Source organism: Protopterus annectens, chromosome 11.part0 (genome assembly GCF_019279795.1).
Source record: "Protopterus annectens isolate FY-2018-M chromosome 11.part0, PAN1.0, whole genome shotgun sequence".
Taxonomy (NCBI): domain Eukaryota; kingdom Metazoa; phylum Chordata; order Ceratodontiformes; family Protopteridae; genus Protopterus; species Protopterus annectens.
In genome coordinates this window covers 1315157224-1315177921 of record NC_056745.1, presented here as the reverse complement: position 1 = coordinate 1315177921, position 20698 = coordinate 1315157224, and the positions used below count along the sequence as shown (strand labels likewise).

Genomic DNA, 20698 nt, shown 5'->3' with positions numbered 1-20698 from the left:
ATAAAACACAACAATCCTGGGTGTTAAACTAATACAAATGTCTACAATCTAAAATAGACCTAAAAAGTCACAAACGCAAAAGTAAATATACAAAAAAGCTACAAAAGATCTTGTTTCATTCCAAGTATAGGTTTAATACTATTAGTACAATTTAACCCTGGTGTTACATCTGCTCTAAAGAAGTTGATCTATCTATATTCTGCAAGTTCCATTCTATTCATAATATCACCACTATGTTTGTTAACATATAATCTTTCTAACACTCTAAACTTAAAAGTATGTTCTTTCTCTTCAACTAAAATATGTTTACATAAGGCACTGGTATCAATACCTCATCTTATTTCTGAAAGATGGGAAGCTATTCCATTCTTTAGTTTCTGATTGGTTTTGCCAATATAAAATGATGTACACTAAATCCAGTTGGTAAAACAGATAACATTTTTTGTAAAACAAGTCGCTGACACTTTGTCTAAAATTTAATTTGGTAATAGGATGTTTAAATACTGTATGTCTGTATTAATCATGTTACAATACATACAATTATAAAAGGGTACGGTGCCATTTTTTGTACTCTTTTAGTTTTAGTAGTAGCTAGATCCTTGTAACAAAGATGATGTTTAAGATTCCTTTCATGCTTAAAAATAAACCTAAGTTTTTTTCCAATTATAGAACTGACATCTGAATTAAATTTTAAAATTGCAACCTAATCTTGTCCCTAAACCTAGGTCACCAGCAGTGCAGATAGTCACTTGACCTTTGTGCCAGAGTAAGCTATATTTATACCTAGCTATTCTACTGCCCTGTGCTGATCCCCAATAAAGTGCCCCCCTCCATTTTTTACTTGATGATTGTGAAACAAAAAGAAATAAAAAAATCTTCTTCTACCACAGGACAAAAAAAAAAAAAACACTCTCTCTCACTTTATTGAAAACTGTAACAAACCACTTACTGCACTGTGAATTGTTGCATCTTATATCACACACAAAGTGCTGAAGAGCTGTAGCCCTGATCACAAATGCACTATCAGCATTCGTTTCTAAACACTTTTATTGCACTAACAACCTTTCACCATCTCTGGATTATGCCCCCTTAAACCTTGCTCCCAGGATGTCTTCCCCTTCTCCCACCTCAGCTATACTTTTCCAATCATCTAAGTATAATGGTGCACATCTACATTAAAGGCTTAAGTATATTTAACTGTTAAGTGCTTTGTCACTCCTTACTGTATTCTCTAAAGTATTAAAGGTTACAGATTTGGCTTCTATACCTCTGTTACCAAAGGCTAATTTTGTAGTCCACACAAACGCACCCATGAATGCACAGTACCTAGTCTGGGTTTGCTTAGCAGCTTTAGCACTGAAGGCCAACATTGGCTCATGCATACTCTATGGGAGGAAGTGCTCATTTTTTTCAAGATCCAGGACCACATCCTGCAAGAAGGTGATCCATATGCTCATGTATATGGGATTGTGAGGCCAATAGCAGAATGAATGTACTCTAACTGACCATATGGGAAGGTTTCTCTGTGTCTTGTGCAGGTGAGCTATTGCTAACTACAGCCTATCTGTGAATTATAACTAACATTTAGAAGGTGGGCTATAATGTACAGAGTTCATATGCATGGAGGCTTTGGAAAACCATGGGGGGGTGCCAATATCCATACTGCCCTGCTATCATGTTCCTGGGTTACTTCACTATGTATATCACTATATTTTAAAAATGCAATTGCTAGCTTAAAAGTACCTATGTTGCATTAATGCAGTAGCTTTACAGCCATATACCTGACTGTAATGGAAGAGAAGAGCACCTTAATGCAGCTCCAAATTCCATCAGAAGACACACAGCAGAAGATCCATCCATGGATATCAGTGTTATAGTGATGATCGTGCATATTAATTTCAATTCCTGATTAAATCACTTCCACCTTACTTATTAGTCATTTGGGAAACATTTATCCACTCAATATGTCACAGGTCAAGCCTATGGCTAAGACTATATTTCCGTTAATAGTAGAGTTAACCTGCGAGCAGCAAGCACATTACAGTCCCTTGCCCTGGGGCACTGCAGTTCCTTGCCCCAAGGGAAGTGGCAGGTTGTTGATGATGACGATCGCATCTTTTCAGAGCTATCAAAATTTTCATTGTTTCACACAGTAGATGACAAAACATGTAAAACCATAAATCAGCGCTACAAAACAACTTCTTTGTTTCCTTTCTATTTCCGTAATGACTTTTCTCATTTTACAGAACTCAATCAACTCATTCCCTTCTTGTCATGTTGTAGAAATATGAGTCCTTAAGTGTAAATGGTTTTCTCACTGCATTACAGGTAGAGTCTACCTGCAGATAATGCAAAATAAATAATTACAGACTAGCTCTCAATTTTGTTATTCTAGGGCAAGCAGAAATTCTGCTAGATGTCTCCTAGTAAAACCTTTTTCATTTCTGGTAAATTGGGCATACTTCCAAGAGCTTTTCAAATATAAATCTATTTAAATATTTATTTATTTATTTAATCTCCATTTATTGATGGGAACGTCTGCCTCAGCTATGCACAGCTCCTTCACTCTGGAGTCCTAGGGAGAAGAATTCCACATATAGATGCACATGATAAGCAGAGGCACATCCAGTATTCCATATTGTTTATTTTGCTTTAATGTCTCCTGCAATAATGAAATCAAACTAGCCCACAGGGGTATTACTTACCCTACAAAAGCACTTTGTGCAATGGTCCAGCTGGTAACTTTGTCCATTCCTTAGTCTATGCCCATTGTAGACACAGCCATGGCATTCAGGACAGCACTTTCCTCGAGGTATGATGGGATGCTGGCAGGTGGCAGGCTGACAAGGATCATTAAGGCATTGAACTTTGCCATCCTATAAAAATACAAAATGCAGGGCAGTCAGATTCTCCTCTACAGGACTGCTCTTGAAAACAACTTGCATATCCAGCGTATCACTTGAGAAGCAAGAAATCTACAAAACCTTTCATTTCAAGCATGCATACGGCACAACTTCTGGTCCTGAAATGTAGTTTCTCACCCGTTTATTCCATTGCAACTTCTCATCCCCCAAAAAAGAAAAACTATTTGAAAACATGAATCAGCCAGCATAACTTGAAAATATCATATCTAAATTGCTTTCTGTACAGAAATTACATCTGCAAAACTGATCAATGACAAAAAAAAAAAAAAAAAAAACACAGAAAGCATCAATAGTCAAGTACTTCCTACTGTATAAGTTGTTAAACTCCAGCTCAAAGAAGGGAACCATCACTTTTGTTTAGATGTAAAAGGTGATTACTATGTAAAGGATGTCCCTTTTCAGATTAAGAAACACTAATTTCAGAGTGCTGATGATGAACTAGAATCTTCTTCTTCTTCTTCTTCTTTCAGCTTTTCCCGGTTAGGGGTTGCCACAGCGGATCACATGTCCGCTTGCCAGCCCAGCGCCCAACCTTCCACAGAAGGCACACACACGCACTCACACCTAGGGCCAATTTAGAGTGTCCAATCCACCTACAGCATTTCTTTGGGATGAGGGAGGAAACCAGAGCACCCGGAGGAAACCCACGCAACCACAGGGAGGACATGCAGAATCCGCACAGAAGGCACCCCAGCTGAGGATCGCACTAGGGAACCTCTTGCTGTGAGTTGACAATGCTAACCACTGCACCAGCATGGCCACCCTAAAATAAGGACAGAAATAAAAGGATACCCATAAGAATCCTTAAGTGCAAGTTGCAGAATTTTATTTTCCAAAACCAATAAAGAGATTCTGAAATTTCTCAAAATGCACAAATTTCAAAATCCCAGTTAAGATCACTGAAAATTAACAGCCAGTGATGTTTGGGAGATAGGAAGCATCCCCCACCCATAATGCAGAGGGTTTGCTAACTATACCTCTTAAATTTATACACAAACTGTAGGATCGTATTAGGTGAAGAATAATGTTTTATATATATATATATATATATATATATATATATATATATATATATGGATTCCTATTACAAGAACGAAAGTTCACTACTTCGAACCTGTAATAGGAAGCCTCACCTCTGCAAAAGTTCACTTTAAAAAAAGTGAACTTTTGCATAAGTGCACTTCATCGAAAACACAGTAGCACAGTGGAGGACATAAAAACCAAGCTATGTCCTCCACTATGGTGCAATAGTCACGGACCTTAGGTTTAGGGCACTGGTTAGGGTAAGGGGATATTTAGTAAAGCTATCCCCTTAACCTAACCCATGCCCTAACCCTAAGGTTCGTAACTATCACACCATAGTGGAGGACATTGCTATGTCCTTCACTGCGCTGTAGTCATCACGGACCTTAGGGTTAGGGCATGGGTCATGGTAAGGGGATAGCCCTATGGGCTATCCCCTTACTATGACCTGTGCCCTAACCGTAAGGTCCATGAGTACTGCATGGAAGTTCAGTACAACACCAGTTCGTTGTACTGAACTTCGCGTAAGTGCAGTTTCGATTAAGTGCACTTTCCCTGCAGTGAGCATTCCATGCACTATTTCGAATTAGTGAAAATTTGATCTAGTGTATGGAACCCATATATATATATATATATATATATATATATATATATATATATATATATATATATATATATATATATATATATATATATATATTTTTTTTTTTTATATATATATATATATATATATATATATATATATATATAGAAAGAAGCTGAACAGGCATCTAACTAAAATCAGTTTGTACTGTTTAACTGTGATTTTTTTTTTTTTTTGGAACAATTTGCACTTGAAAAATTAAACATTCTGAGCTGAACTGTTATATACTGCAGCATCTTTGGGTTGTGTTTAAATTCACTTAATCTTTTCTCCCTTGGCAGTCCATATACTGCTTTTATTTTAGAATTCTTCTAAAGGTATGGCATTTTTGAAAGTGTTCATTTGAATTCTTCATTAGATGAAACCTTCATAGTTCAAGTTACAGCACAACATATGCATTTATAACAAAGATAAAATACATGTAGTGAATTAACAATCAGTTAGTATCACAGAAGTGCTGAAAATATAACCATGCAATTATAGTGAACAGCAATCCGAACCAAAAGAAATAACAGGCAGCCTCGATATGTTACAACTACTTCTGTATAAAGAATGCAGAAGTCTATCAAGCTATTGATTTATTTGCCTTGCCCTGGTCATTATCACAGCTCACTATTTTTGTAGAAATGTAGTGGTGCTATCCTTTAAGTTCCACATGGGTGGTGGTGTCCAAGAAGTCATGCCTACATTCACTGAGTCACATTTTATGATCAAAGACTGTAAGTGCAATCCTTGGAAAAGCAAGAATTACAGTTCAGTAATAGGAAATATATAAAACAACTCTGAAACTGCTATACTATACAGTAATCCCTTTTCTCTGAGGTACACCAATCTATAGTTTGAATATACATGAACCTAGGGTATGGGGTACTTCCTCCGTATCAGGAGATGCATGGGGGTTGGGGCATGTATTCTGCAAAAACTGCTTTTTAGGGATATTGTCAAATTTTGCACTTCAGTGTTATGCTCCAAGGTTTGCACTTAGTTTTTCAGAGTATCAGAACTCACAATGAGGGGTCCCAAAATACTGAAAGGGCACATACTGTCAGTTACAAATTTGATACTTAAGTTTGAATAGGTCACAATACTTATGTTATGTTTTTAAAGCGAATGATGTAGAAATTTTACATCTTATATAAAACATTAACATACTCCACAGCATGACCCACCATTTCATCAAGATAATGTTTGTGGTCTGTTCCCTCCATCCACTGTCCCTGGTATTCCCAGCACCACTTACTAGTGACTCAAATAACTAAAACTATTAATGGCCCAGTGGAGGCAGTGGGACAATTGTGCCACTCACTGTAGATAGGAGCCATGGAGGGATTTCTGTTTTTATTTAAGTACTTAACTACCCAAGGATGCAAGATTTGCAGTAATGGTATACAGAGGCCAGTTAGCAGGTGTATATCTCCTTGGATTCAAACTGTTGCTTTACTGTAGGGATTAATCAGGATGTACTCCCAAAATCACTTCCTCCTGCTCCAACTAGGAGATGGTACTGCTGTACAAGTATCATTATGGACCCCCTCTTCTCACCCTTAGAAATAAAGACAACGCCACCGACATTTTAATCCCATTTTCACTTTAGCAGTCCTCAGCTGTATACACTGCAATCAATATCCTGTGCAGCAAGACGTATATAACATTGGGGCTGCACCTCTGAAGACATTTTACAGTCATTTTTTTCTCTTTCAGCATTATCATGACTCTTCTTATGCAGTGAGAATAAAAGGCAGTTTCATAATTAAACACATTCCCTTTAAAAATAACAGGCTCACAGAGACATTACTAAAAGGATGATTGACACTAGCCATAGATCCTGTAGAGAAGGATGACACAAAAAAAATGTCTTTGGAGCAGACAGTTCAAGCTTCATAAAGGAAAGTGAAGACAAATAGCTAATACTTAGCTTTCTACCAGTCGTTAAGTGACATGGCTGCACTATGTCTCAGTTACAGGTGACACATTAAACTGTGTTTACCTCACAAGTACAGTTTGCACAGGGCTCTGGTCTCCAGCTCTCACCGTTTTCTCGCCCATTAGTGCATCCTACAGAGGAGAATGGCAAGGAACAAAAAACAGGAAAAGGAAGTGAATTTACATCTACACACTAATAAATAATGTGCATCTGCGAAAACAGAATCTGTTAGCAAAGCAGAATACAACTAAAAAAGCAGAACATTTTAATGTATGAAAATATTTATCTATTACAAAAATCACTCAGAGGAGACATTAAGTAATACACATATTTGTTCCTCATCCCAATAAATAACATTTGTGTTTATCATAAATAATGTACAGACACAGAATATGAAATGCTGTGAAAAAATAGGTAGACGTAAAGACAATCACTAAAGAGTAGAGAAAAATCTTTCCTCATCAGCACAGAACCTATGCATTTTAGCATGTAATGCAAGCATGAAACTACAACAGATTTACAGTATATATAGCTGAGAATATATATTGTAAGTACTTCTCTTACAGAATATGACTAAGTTTTCTGATTTTGAGTCTTATTTTGCATTTGCTTTAATGGTTTTATTTATCTCATGATTACATAAATACCTTGTACTACTATATTCACACTGCTTTAATCTAAACACTCTGTAACCTTTATTTTAGCAATCATTATTTCTGATCACTGTAGTATAATTAATTTCTTGCTGTGCTGTGTTCTGCTTGTACTTACTATCTTGACTTCACTGTACTGTCTTATATAATTTGGTTTTATTTCTGTCTGTATCTCTGGGTAAAAATTAAATTGGTCCATGGAGATCAGAGCTCTACTTGAGTAAATAATTCAAATGAATAAATATGACTGCATGTGTTTCTTTCCTATTTTGTCTTTCCTCTCTGGAACTGTTAAATGCTTAACATACAAAGTCCAAACACCTTACATTTATGAAAGCTGTACTAACAAAACAGTATGCATCATTTCAAAGCTAGCAGTTACAAGGGAGAAGTTCAAAAGCAGTGTTAACAAGACACCAGCACAATTTATTTTACAGCATTATTTTTATAGGTGTGTACCAGCTAATCACTTGTAGTAAGCTCTGCAGAAGGAATATTCCAGAATATACACCTCAGGTGATAAATGACATACCTGTTGCTAATATTCAGGTGATAAATGGCTTACCCCTTGCTAAAATCATCAGCAATGATACAAAAGTTTTAATAAGACTAGAACAAAGCAGGGTCCTGTAAAGATTACTGCAGGAACTCCACATGAATATAATACGTTATATGCATCCATACAGTTTTGTTTACTTACTAATTTGACTTTTTACCAGCCAGTATACTCCTTAGTTATGTCATACTGAAATGTATTAGGATTTTGTTCATCATTTTATGTGGAGCTTTTCTGCCTGTGCCTCCAATGAAAATGTTTTATGTTCAGTTTGTCTTTCATGGTTATCAAATACACAAATAAAGCAAATTAAAAAAAAAATAAACAAAACTTAAATGTCTTATTTCCATAAGACTCCAGTGTAGTCATTTGAGATACTGTTTTAAGAAGTTACAAACTTAATAAAAGATGCTAGGCACAGATGTATGAGCATATGGCAATTGTGCATTTCTCACCTGAGGTGTGACCTATACCTGCCCCATCAAAATAAGCTTCATATTTAATGGCTGGAGTAGAATCATGGCCATTGAATTTCCATGATTCCACCCTCATGTCTCTCAGCTCAACACCATGCACTGTCTTACCAAATGTAATTGAATATTGGTATGTTTAACAAATGCTGAATAAATAAATACATGGTATATACTACTTTATATGCATACAAATGTCTACAGTACAGGATAAAGATACATTTTTATTGCTATCAACCCTTCCTGCTTGGATGGTACCAAGCCGCTGGCAGCTGCACTACTCAGGTAATCCAGAGTCACGGATACCAACAGTTCTATTTTACCAGTTCGATGCAATTACCTTATACACTTCAGTAATAAGTCAGCCACAAGCCATTAGATATGAAAAATAAAAAATACTTTGTTTAAAATTATGCAAAGTCATTGATAATTAAATATGCAGAAAACATGCACCCTTGTACAGGGAAATTCATACATGAACACTAACAGTTATCTTTAGAAAAATCATACCATCTAGTTTGTCCTACACCTGTCCTCTAATTAAAAGATGATAGTTGTTAATTATTGTTAACTTATGACTGCAATACTATGCTGAGAACCACAGGCAAAGCTTTACAAACATGAGATTATTATTTCCAATAGTAAGCTGGTCTGTCTCTGTTTTTTTTTTTCTTTTGATGTCCATGCAATGTTTTTTTGTTTTTTTTTTTGTTCATGAAATGCGCTTGTTATTCAAGTTACATCAATACACAAAAGGGAGTGAGCAGAGTTCTTAGTGGAAGGAATGCATTGCTTCCTGATAATCCAGAGGTGTGCTATGGAAAAGATCAACACTGGCTGACATTTCTCTCTCTCTCTCTCTCTCTCTCTCTCTCTCTACTCACAAGCATCCCCTTCTGCATTTGATCAAGTATTCTTGCACCTTCTAGCTCCTGCTAGTTCATTCTTTTAAATCTTCTCGCTAAGGTACTAAGTATAGTGTTCAATTATATATTTCTTCACTCAATTTCCAGCTCTACTATCCTTCTTACTCATAAGCTATACTTTAGCCCAAAACAGGTTACTGTGAGGTGATACAAGGTATATTCCTCATGTTAACCATTTCTGATTCAGAGACAGCCTTACCACAGTGCTGCAACACAAAGAAATGCAAATGGGAATTATCCATTGACATATTTCAGTCTTCTAGAATTCTAGAGCAGCTGTGTATCTCATAGTTAGAGCACTGGCTTATTCCATGACAGAGGATGTCAGTGGGAAACCTAACGGTAAGTGAGAATGTAACTAATTAATGAGTGCAAACTTCAGATCTTTTTTTTAACCTGATCCTCAGAATCATTAATAAATGTACCTGTATCCCCAAAGCAAGGCTAAAAGTGTTCCAAAGGTGTACACTAGCCTAATGACCACTAGGGCTCTTATAACCCTAGCCAAGCAACCCAAATGTGACCCACAAAGTTGACTTATATAGGGGGTAATTTACTGACTGCCTCTGCCCATCAGAGATGTAGGAGCTAGACCAGGGCTGAATTTCTGATGATCTATCCATTGGACCAAATTCCACTTATATAGGGATAGGGATGAACTTTGCTTCTCATTGATGGACGTGTTCCAGAGAATGGGAATTCTCTGAGAAATGTATCTGTCACTCAAAAATGTCATAGTTATGTCACAAGCAAAATTTAGGTCTTTTAATTTAGTAGTTCTGATGCTGTTTGTTTTGTAGATGTGCAACTGGTCCACCAAAACTGGGTCCAGGGATGCCTTGCATGCCATGCAAATATCAATGTTCAGATGTCTGTATGATACCGAGTAAACAGACTGGGCTTTGAGGTGATCAGCAAAGGACATTTTGTTTACTCCCTGTATTCTTTCTATAAGGAACCTTTGTGGACATTCCAGTTGCTGCATGTGTCTGGTGAGGTACATACCAGAAGGGTCATTATACTCTATGATGGGCCTGATGAAGGCTGAGTATAGCGGCATTATGAACTCTCTGACCTAGTTACCATCCCCTTGCTTGTAAGTTAAGCAACATAGAAGGATTTTCTTATTACCTTGGATTCATGTTGGTCAAAAGCTAGGTTACCATCTACATGAGTCCCCAGATCCCTGACTAGTGAATCAACCTTTAAGGGTGTTTTATTGGTGACAAAGTTACCCAGGGTGGCAGACTTTCCAAAAGGTACCATGATACATTTCTTGTTATTGATTTTTAAGCCATGGCTTTGGCACCATGTGTCTGTCTGTATTAGACCTTACTGAAGGGTAATCTCATCTTGGGGGGATTCAATGACTGCTCGCAGTTTGAAATCATCTGTGAACTTGGTTAGCCAGAGGCCTTTAACATTGGCTTGGACATCTGAGAAGTAGATCCAAAGAGGCTTGGGCTTAACACAGAGCCCTGATGGACTCCACTGGTGATTGGACTATTTGTGGAGGTAACCTCACTGATTGTAACCTCCTGAGTAATATCAGTGAGTCAGCTAGCTATCCATCATGTTACGAAGCAGTTTATATGCAGTTCATTAAATTTGTTGACAATGTCCTTGTGCGGTATTGTATGAAATGCCTTAGCCAGATCTAGGTAGGCAGTATGCACCTTTTTCCCCTCATCCATTCCCTTAATGACATTTTCAAAGAACTCCATCAGATTCAGTAAGCATGACCTTCCTTTGATGAAGGCAAACTGGAATGGCTTCCTATGTCCTTGTTGATGACTTCCATGGTAATTCTTTCCGTGGTTTGCAAATAAGACTAGTCTGTCTAATGGGTCTGTGGTTTCAGGGATCTGTTGAGCAAGGGAGCCCGCAGGATTTTTTGCAGGGGGGTGCAAACCCAGAGCCCCACCCACATAGCTCTCCCCGCCCCCTGCCAACACAGCCCCGCCCAAGTCCACCCACCTCAAGCCCCGCCCACACATCCATTCAAGTGTCCCATTACTTGGCTATTTTTCCCCATTTGCCATAGACACTGTTCAAATCTCTGTGTACATACTGTTTTATGCTTTAGTTCTACAATGATTACAGGCAGTTGGATTTAATTTACAACTTTTATTTCAAACATTATAGCCCAAATACTGACAGACATTTACTAAACCTAAACAAAGCAATAGTCTTACAACAAAAACAGACTTGGCATTAAAGCTTCTCTACTTTTGAAACTCACATTCAATGAAACAGCATTGAAACCCACATTCAAAGAAAATGCATCTGGCCAGTGGCAGGTTATTTACCTTTGAACTGTTTTCAAGCAATAGGCTCCTTGCACACTGTTAGGGCCATGCAAAAGTTATTAGATTTACCTGATTATGTTAATTATAATATATAATATATGTGTTAATTATAATATATAATATATAACTGAATTATATCCCTTGTATTATACAGCAACACTTGTTTGAGTGTGTTTTAAATTTATAGTTTTGAACATTTTTTCCAGTAAGCAATGAAACAAAACATACAAACCATTAATGACAAACTGCCCAATTCAGAACATTTCAACCATAAAAAGCCACTCATTACAATCCACCAATATCAGTCAATACACACAATCTCTGCCGAAGTAAAAGTAATCTGAATAATTCCACATTAAAGATAAATGAAACTAATGAAGAGGTTGTTTCTAGAAAACAACTGTATATTTCAGTGTTTCATCGCAAACTTCGCGCGATGATGTCAGCACACCTGCGACTGGGCTTCTTAAAGAAGAATGCCTTAAAAAAAAAAAAAAAAAAAAACTTTTTTTTTTTTAAATAAAAAGATTAACTCAGCGGATTCCAAAGGGGTGCAAGTGCACCCCCTTGCACATGCCTGCGGGCACCCTTGCTGTTGAGTGTACTTCCTCATGTAAGGGATGAACATCACAGTCCTCTACTCATGCGACACAAAGCCTGTTTTAAGACTATAGTTAAATAATGACTCCATAGGTCCTGACAAGCTGCATTTCAGGCTATTCAGGATGTACACTGGGATGTTATCTGGGCCCATTAAGGCTGTGTTTTAGTTTTAGTGAGTACAGCCAGTAAATGTTCCCTAGTTATAGATGGAGGGGTTATGTTTGAGGGTATTTTTTTGAGGGGGGGTTGGGATGAGAGGGGGGGGTAAAGTTAGAAATTAATTGGTCTGCCAACAAGTTCTCTATATCCTAATGCGCGGTGAATGTGTCACCATTAACCACCAGTTTAGCAGATTGATGTGTGCAGCCCTTGAGTTTTCTGAATTAGCTGTAGAAGGCCTTATGGTTATCTTTCACCTGGGAGGATATCTTAATGTCAAAGTTTTTGCTTGACCTACATAGCCCTCTTAGTTGCCCATTTACATTGATGAGAAAGTTTTTATCTTTATGGGAATTACCTTTCCTGATTTTTGCCATATTTTTTTTCTTTTGTTGCACATCTGTTAATTTGGGATGCCCCCAGGGTGGTTTATTCCTGGGCTTACTTCTCGTAGTTACACCAGATTCTATGCAACCACTGACATGGTTGTGCAGAGTTTCTGGGAGCAATACAGCATAGGCTGCTGTATTCTAGGGGTTTAGGGGACAATAAACTTTGACAAACCATCACTTAAAGTGTTTTTTTGATTGTATCTGCTTTATTTTCTGAAAAAAACAAAAAAACAAAAAAATACTTGTTTTTCTGCCTTTCTAAGCTAGTATAGTCCAGTTTTCAGGTTAGTGCTGAATTCAGGGCTGTGTTACAAGTTTCTGTATTTGCCCATACCTTACTTAGATAGAAGGAAGTTTCTCTGTTCACTGTGAGAGAGGGAGCTTTGAGCAGCCTATCTGTCCCTGGAGGAGTGGTTTCATCCAGAAATTAGTAGTTTATTGGCCATTTTGGGCTAATTTCTCTCTTTCATTTCCCTGCTATAAAACCTGCATTTGTGCGGTGGGCAGCGCCGGTTAGCTAGGGTATAACTACTCCCGGCTCCACAAAGTCTACTCTTTAATTTTTCCCCTTGGAACTAGACAAACTTTAACTTAAGCACTCAAACCATTCAATTCTCATCCCGGCACTTGCTCAAAACTCATAGCAAGCACTAATAAACCTTAGCTCTAGACCCCCCTATACTGTAGAGAAGGATAAGGCTCTCTATTCGACCTTACCAGCCAATCAGTAAAACAATTCACTGTACCTATCCAGGCATGTTCAAAGGGCAGTTTCAGGTGTACTCTCCGGTCCAACTGGTGAAGCTGGGCATTTTGAGGCAATGTTACAATTGCCTCATGTACACAGACAACCCTCTCCTCCTTCCACCAAACACTAATACATGCGAGAGATGCAATTATACAGCCAAACTGGAGGCTAAGCTCTCTCAACCCAAGACTGGACCAGGCAGTCAAGGGGAGAAGGGAATTACTTGCATCACACCACCAGTCTCACATAGACCCATGAAACCAACACTGGCAAAAAACACACATAAATACACGAAAACATACTCAGAGGCTCTAAATAAAAATCTGAAAAAGCAACAGAGACCTCCAAAGCAGACATCCAACAACCTCCACCCCCCAACACAAACCATGAAAACATACTTCATAAAACCAGTATGCCACACAATCACAGCCCTTAAGGCAAAATAACATACCCAACACACTAGTAATAGGTGAATCTATAGTCAGGCACACTGACGTCCCACTCACTAGGCTGAACAAGGAGAAGGTTACTGTTAGCTGGCTGTTGGGTGCCAGGATCCACCACATAACACAAGCACTCAGGCCACTCCAGAACAAGTACAAATATGACTCTGTCATTGTCCATGTTGGTGTGAATGACCTGAGCCATACCTCCCTGGACTACATGAAAAGAGACATGGAGGAGCTCTCTGATAATGTAGCCCAGGCCGGTATGACCCTGATCCTGAGTAGCATCCTGCCCTCACCAAGAATGATGCCACAGTATTGAGAAAAAATTATCAATTTCAACAATTGGCTAAGCTTCTGGTGTCATTCAAAGGGGATCCAGTATCTGTCAGCCTGGGATGACATGCTCGACCAGCCACGCTGCTTCACTAGAGATGGCTTGCACCTGTCAAGCTTAGGCTGTTGAATACTGGCCAAGGCTCTTGCCACCCCCATAGTGCCTTTTTTAAGGCTCAAAAGACAAACCCACCACCATAAATAGCATAAGTAACAAAAACCTGAGGGTAATGCAACTCAATGCCAGAAGTCTAAATCTTAAAATGCATGCACTCGAGGCACTCCTCAGTATGGAGAAAATCGATATATGTGCAGTAACAGAAACCTGGTTTAAGGCTCCAGAGAGCACCCCAGCACTACCAGGCTACAACTCATACCATACATTTCGGCCACAAAACCCAGACCGAAACACAAAAGGTGGGGGAGTATCCATATTCATCAAGAATACCCACACCTCCTGGTTAGTGGCACAGCATGATGCTTCAGAGATCATCCATGTGCAACTAACAATGGGAAAAACTGCTATTCAAATTATAGCTTGCTACAGATCACCAACCATGTCCCAGGACCCCCACTCTGCATTCCTGTAAACACTGGGAAACATAAAGGTCCTATCAAACACCCTGATATTGGGTGATTTCAATTACCCAAACATTAACTGGGAGAACTACTCAAGTACAAACTCCCTTGCCCAACATTTCCTAGAATTTATAAACTCAAATGCCCTGGATCAATTGGTCAACACCCCCCACCAAAGGTGACAACATAGTGGACCTAGTAATCACCAACATGGGCGACTGGTGTTCCACACTGGAGGTCAACCCCTTGCTGGTTAAATCTGACCATAAACTAATCACTCTGGATATCCACATTCCACCACCACCCCCGGTCAAAGAAAGCACTGTGAAAAACTTTTCAAAAGCAAACTTTATGTTACTTAAGACCGAGGTGGGAAGTTTCAAAGCCTCCATGCTAAAGGATAACACTGTCCAAGCTGCAAAATCCTTTACTAATGCACTCTACGGGCACCTACAATAATGCATGGATCATGCTATCCCAAACAAAACCAAGACTCACTCCTCCAAGAAAAGGAAACCAGTCTGGTGGACCCCTGCCATAAACAAGCTATACAATAGAAGGAGGAAACTAGTACAGAAAAGAGTAAAATCCCAAGAAGGGAAGACATCCCTAATCAGTATCAGCAAGAAACTACATTCCCTCATAAAATTGTCCAAGGCTAGCTTCGAAAGAAAAATTGCCATGGACTCCGAAGATAACCACAAGGCATTCTTTAGCTATGTCAAGAATCTAAGTGGCAATTCTCAGATCTGCTCGGAGTTAGTGCAGAATGGCACAAAATACACTGAACTGACCAATATAGTCAACATCCTGGCAGACAGGTTCAGTGCAAACTTCACCCCCCTCTCACCCCCAAAAGGGCTCATAACTATACCAGAAGAATGTAGTGTCCCTGAAATCACAGACACTCAGGTTAAAACAGCCCTCTTCAAAGCCAAAAACACAAAATCAGTGATGATGTCCCAGGCTGAGGCCTACATGAGCTCAAAGATGAACTAATCCCGCACCTAAACACACTGTTTAAACTCAGCCTCTCCACAGGCTACGTGCCCATAGAGTGGTGCACAGCAATGGTTATATCACTCCACAAAGGTGGAGCCACAATGGACCCAGGAACTATCGCCCTATAAGCCTGACTAGCTTGGTCTGCAAAGCTATGGAGCGCATCATCATGGATCTCATTAACAGAGACATTGGAAACCTCCAAATACTGTACCCTACCCAGTTCAGCTTTGTTAAGGGCAGATCATGCCTCCTAAATCTGGTGGACTTCTTTGAGACAGTTACCAAGGCTATAGATGAGGGAAAGGTGGTCCACACAGCCTACCTGGACCTCGCAAAGGCCTTCGACACGATTCCCCACTCAGGTATTGTAGACAAGCTCATCAGCCTGAACATAAACCCCTACATCATGAGATGGGTTGCCAACCGGCTCACGGACAGAACCCACATGGTAAGAGTTGCGGGAGCTAGGTCTGACTCTAAACCAGTTACAAGTGGCTTCACCCAGGGCTCAGGCCTAGGACCCCTCCTGTTTGGCATATACTTCTCAGAGGTACAGGCAAGCACAGGAGGACTATGGCTGACCAAGTTCACAGACAACTGCAAACTAGGGGCTATAACTGACTCTCCAGCTGACACAGACATCCTCCAAAAGGGTCTCACTGAGACAGATACCTGGTATCAAAACCATGGCCTCAAGCTAAATGCCAAAAAGTGCATAGTCATCCCCTTTGGAAAAAACAAAGTACCCACAAACTACCACATAGGTGGTAGCCCCCTAAATATGGAAGACATAATAAGGGATCTGGGGACCCAAGTAGATAGTGACCTCTCCTTTGATAATCACATTGCCAAAGTGGTTAGAAAATCCTTCTATGTGGCCCACCTAATCACAAAAGGGTTTGCATCCAGATCGAAAGAGGTCATTGGGCCCCTCTACTCATCACTCATCAGACCCATCACAGAGTATAATGCCCCATTTGAGATGTACCTTACAAGACACCTGCAACAACTGGAAAGACCACAGAAGTACCTCACCAAGAGGATCACTGGCCTCAAGCAGATGCCCTATGCAGCTCGACTGAAGAAACTCCAGCTGTACTCGGTTGCATACTGCCTACTTAGAGGTGATATCTGCCTGACATACAAGGCCATGTCCAACCCAGAATTGATGGACATGCTCCACCTAAAGAAAACTATATCCCCTTGAGCCACAAGCTCTAGGGATCTAAACCTCACCACAGCAATAAATAGGACGTGCCGGAGGGATAGATTCCTGTCCCAGAGACTTCCAATGCTCTGGAACCAGATTCCAATCTACATTAGGCAGAGCTCCTCGCTAACCCTCTTCAAGAGAAACCTTGACAAGTGGATGAGAAGCAGAAAGTTTATCCCAGGGATCACTTCAATGGCTCTGCTGGACAGAGGCACAGGGAACTAATCTAAGGGGGTGGCGAAAGCCAACACATTCCAGCTAGGCTTATAAATGCCTTCAGACAGATAGCCTAGTACCTACCTATGAACCTATTAATAACAGGTTATTTGCCTGGGAATAGTTCTTAACTCATACTGGTTTTAATGGGATTGCAGAGTTAAATTTGATTTTGAAGGAGACAGCTTTGTGGTCAAACTTTAACAAGGAGTATGAGACATTGAGGGGTGCAGCATTCTCACATATTTTTTAGCTTGAGGTCCAGTATGTTGCAGCCTGTAATGAATCTATTCACTATTTGGTCAAGGGTGTCTGTATTGATCAAGTTCAGGAATTTCTGTGCCTGTAGATTTGAGGCTGTGTAGGATTCCCAGTCTATAGAGGTGCAATTAAATTCTCCCATGAGTAGGGTATTTGGTTGGATGGTAAGTGTATCCAGTAGGTCATTATGAGCTTCTTGGGACATGGAGGGATACAGCTGCCTAGGATAAGGTATGGGATTCTATCTTTGGTGATTTGCACATGAAGGAACTCCAACATGTCATCATGTCTTACCACCCTAGATGTATACTTGTTATTGATGTCTTTTGAGACACCTCCACCTTTTGCCCTTGTCTATGCAGCTACTAGTCTAAAAGTGTGAAAGGGACTGAAACCTTGCACTTCTGGGGTACTCTCTGCCACTATAAACCGTGTCTCCATAACTATACAGATGTCTATATTCACAAGTGTGAGAAGGGCTTGGAGGCAGTGTAGTTTTTTATCTACACTCCTGCCATTGAGCAGTAACACCTTGAGGCTCATTTGGGTTGATTTTGTTATGTTGGTAGGTTTGTTAATTTGGCATTACTTAAAAAAGGCACTATGGGGTGGATAATTTTTTAGCTAGTATTACAAAGCCTACAGGGGAAAGGTGTAGACCATCTTTGGCAAAGCAGTGTGGTCTGTTGATCATGCCCTCTCAAGCTGACAAATACTGGATCCCCTTAACATGACACCAGAAAGACAGCCAGTTGTTGAAATTAATCATTGTGGCATTATCCTTGGTAATATGCTGCTCAGTGCTAGGCTCGTACCAGCCTGTGACACATAGTATGAAAACTCCATAATGTGTCTTTTCATATAGTCCAGGGAGGTACATCTCAGGTCATTTACACCTACATGGACTATGATAGAATCATACAGGTACCTGTGGCTTAATTACTTGAATGTGTACATGATTTAACACATCCTGGCTCAATATAGGCAACTAACAGTGATCTTCTCCTTGTTCAGCCTGGTTAGAGGGGCGTCAGTGTATCTTACAATAGAGTCCTCCAGTGTATCTTACAATAGAGTCCCCTATGACAAGAGTCCTGGGAAGTGAGTTTGATTGCCTTAGGGGCAAAGTGTTTGAGGCTCCACTGACAGTGATAGTATGTGAGCTGTTAGATGTTGATTTTTCTGAGTGCTTTTGGGCTTAGGGAGGCATAGATTTGGTAACGGGTGGTCTAGGTGATCTTTGCTGTTTAGGAAGATTGCCTTTAAGTGTGTCAGCATACGTTAGTCTATGTTTGTGCTGTGTGCTATGTGGGGTGGGTGTTGTGTGAGTGGTTTCAACAACCTGATGTGCACTTGTATGCAAGAGTTTAGCCTCCAGTGTCATTCTGTAAGTACTCCTCTTGCATACTGTAACTGCTTCTATAAAGATTTAGTGGTTGCCAATATAATATTAGACAACTGATACATTGTCTCAAGACATCCACATCTACCAAGCAGGCTACAGAAAAGTTAGGAAACTGCACATCCATATTGTCCTGTCCTTTGATTAGTGAACTACAACATGGGTGGTACATTGGGGTTAGAAGGCTATTAAGGGTGCTTTGCTGGTGCAGACTACATTAAAACTTTAACTAGTCTCACATCCAGGCTAGTTAAAGTGTACGACCCACTGGAACTCGTGCATGTGCTCCTCACCATAAACAGGGTCTCATACCATGAAGTTGCAAACTACTGGTTCCACCCCATGTCCCAGAAAACCCATAGTACCTATCTCAATGTTCTAGAGTCCCTCACCGTTCAGCCTAATATGATATTCATGGGAAATCTCAACTGCCCCTCTACAGATTGGGAATCCTGCACCACTTCTAATGCACAAGCCCAGTGATTCCTAAACTTTGTTAATATAAACATCCTTGACCTTGTACTCATGAACATGATGGAGCTGATGATCCTTACCCAGTGTAATGTCTTTGCTTGTCAGATATGACCATAAAGCAGTATTACTTGAAATAAAAATTAAATCTGGCGATCCAGTGAAATCAAAACCCTTTAGGAACTATTCCAAAGCTAACCTCTCTCTACTAAGCAATACCTTGGCTAAATTCCAAGCACACCTAAACCCAATAAACACCATAACGTATGTTGAGCTATTTAGAAAAAATCTCTGTACACCCATATTGATAGCTGTAGAGACTGACGTGTGTCCACTCATATTAAGAATAAGACAAACTCAAAAGGCAAAGCACCTGATGGAATCACAATAGCAACTGTTTATACAACAAAAGAAAAAAATCTTGTCCAAGTGGCGGAGAAACAAACCCAAACATACTAAAAGCCCCCAACCAATCTAAACAGGCAGCTAAGAGGGTTATTTTACTTTGCTTATTCATTTATTTGTCTTTTGTTGACCGGGCTAGTCCAACTGGGCCAAGAGGCCCATTTTCAGTAGAGACCCAAGGAAAAAAGCTCCACACAAAAAAATACGATATGTTGTCTATACAAGAAATATTAACAAGATATAAAAAACAGCAAATATACAAATGAACAAATACTAATTATACAATGACCCCCCCCCCATTAATATTCAAAAACGTGCACGCTTATTGGCCAGCATGCCTGTTGTAAATCCCACAATATACGAATAGACTTTTTTCCGTTGGCATAAATTGCTCAAAGCATTTTTTTTTAACAAATAAAAAAAAAAAAAAGAAAAAGGAAAAATGGAGCAACAGAGACTTTCTTTTCTCCGTTGCTTCCATTTCAAAGCACTGATGTACTGGGTATGCGTGAGACGCAAGTCCCATACGCATGCTCAGTACATCAAAACAGGGAAGCAGTGTACCACAACCAGCGGAAGAACAGTAATGCGCCGTTATACAAAGACGTTATTTAAGAAAAGTAAGTATTTTTTTTCTTAAATAATGTCATTGTATAATAGCAATAATCGACTCAGTGCTTGTGGTATATTGAAATTTACCCACGGTTGGCTTTATTTAATCACTCGGGCTTCACCCTCGTGATTAAACCACACCAACCATGGGTAAATCTTCAATATACCACACCACATCGTCGGTTATTGCTTAAATGAATAACACACAAAAGATAACATAGAGCACAAACAAAAAAAAAAAAAAATATATATATATATATATATATATATATATATATATATATATACAAGTCGTAAAAATAATTGTTGTTTTCTAATAAACATATCAGATAAACCAGGAAATATACATGTTTAAAATATATGTAGGAATTGAATAGATAGAGAAAGGGAAAAAAAGTACTGATAGGGAGATAGAGAAATGC

General features: G+C 39.3%; 1 protein-coding gene across 1 annotated transcript in view; it reads right to left on the bottom strand.

The window, feature by feature from the left end:
- The window catches only part of LOC122815830 (kielin cysteine rich BMP regulator), a 2917372-nt gene that overhangs the window by 1835845 nt on the left and 1060829 nt on the right, over positions 1 to 20698 (bottom strand). Inside the window, exons 8-9 of the mRNA XM_044088633.1 lie at positions 6578 to 6645; positions 2706 to 2876 (exon numbers count right to left, since the gene is read on the bottom strand). Coding sequence (XP_043944568.1) covers positions 2706 to 2876; positions 6578 to 6645 — 239 coding nt within the window. The remainder of the gene's footprint in view (positions 1 to 2705; positions 2877 to 6577; positions 6646 to 20698) is intronic.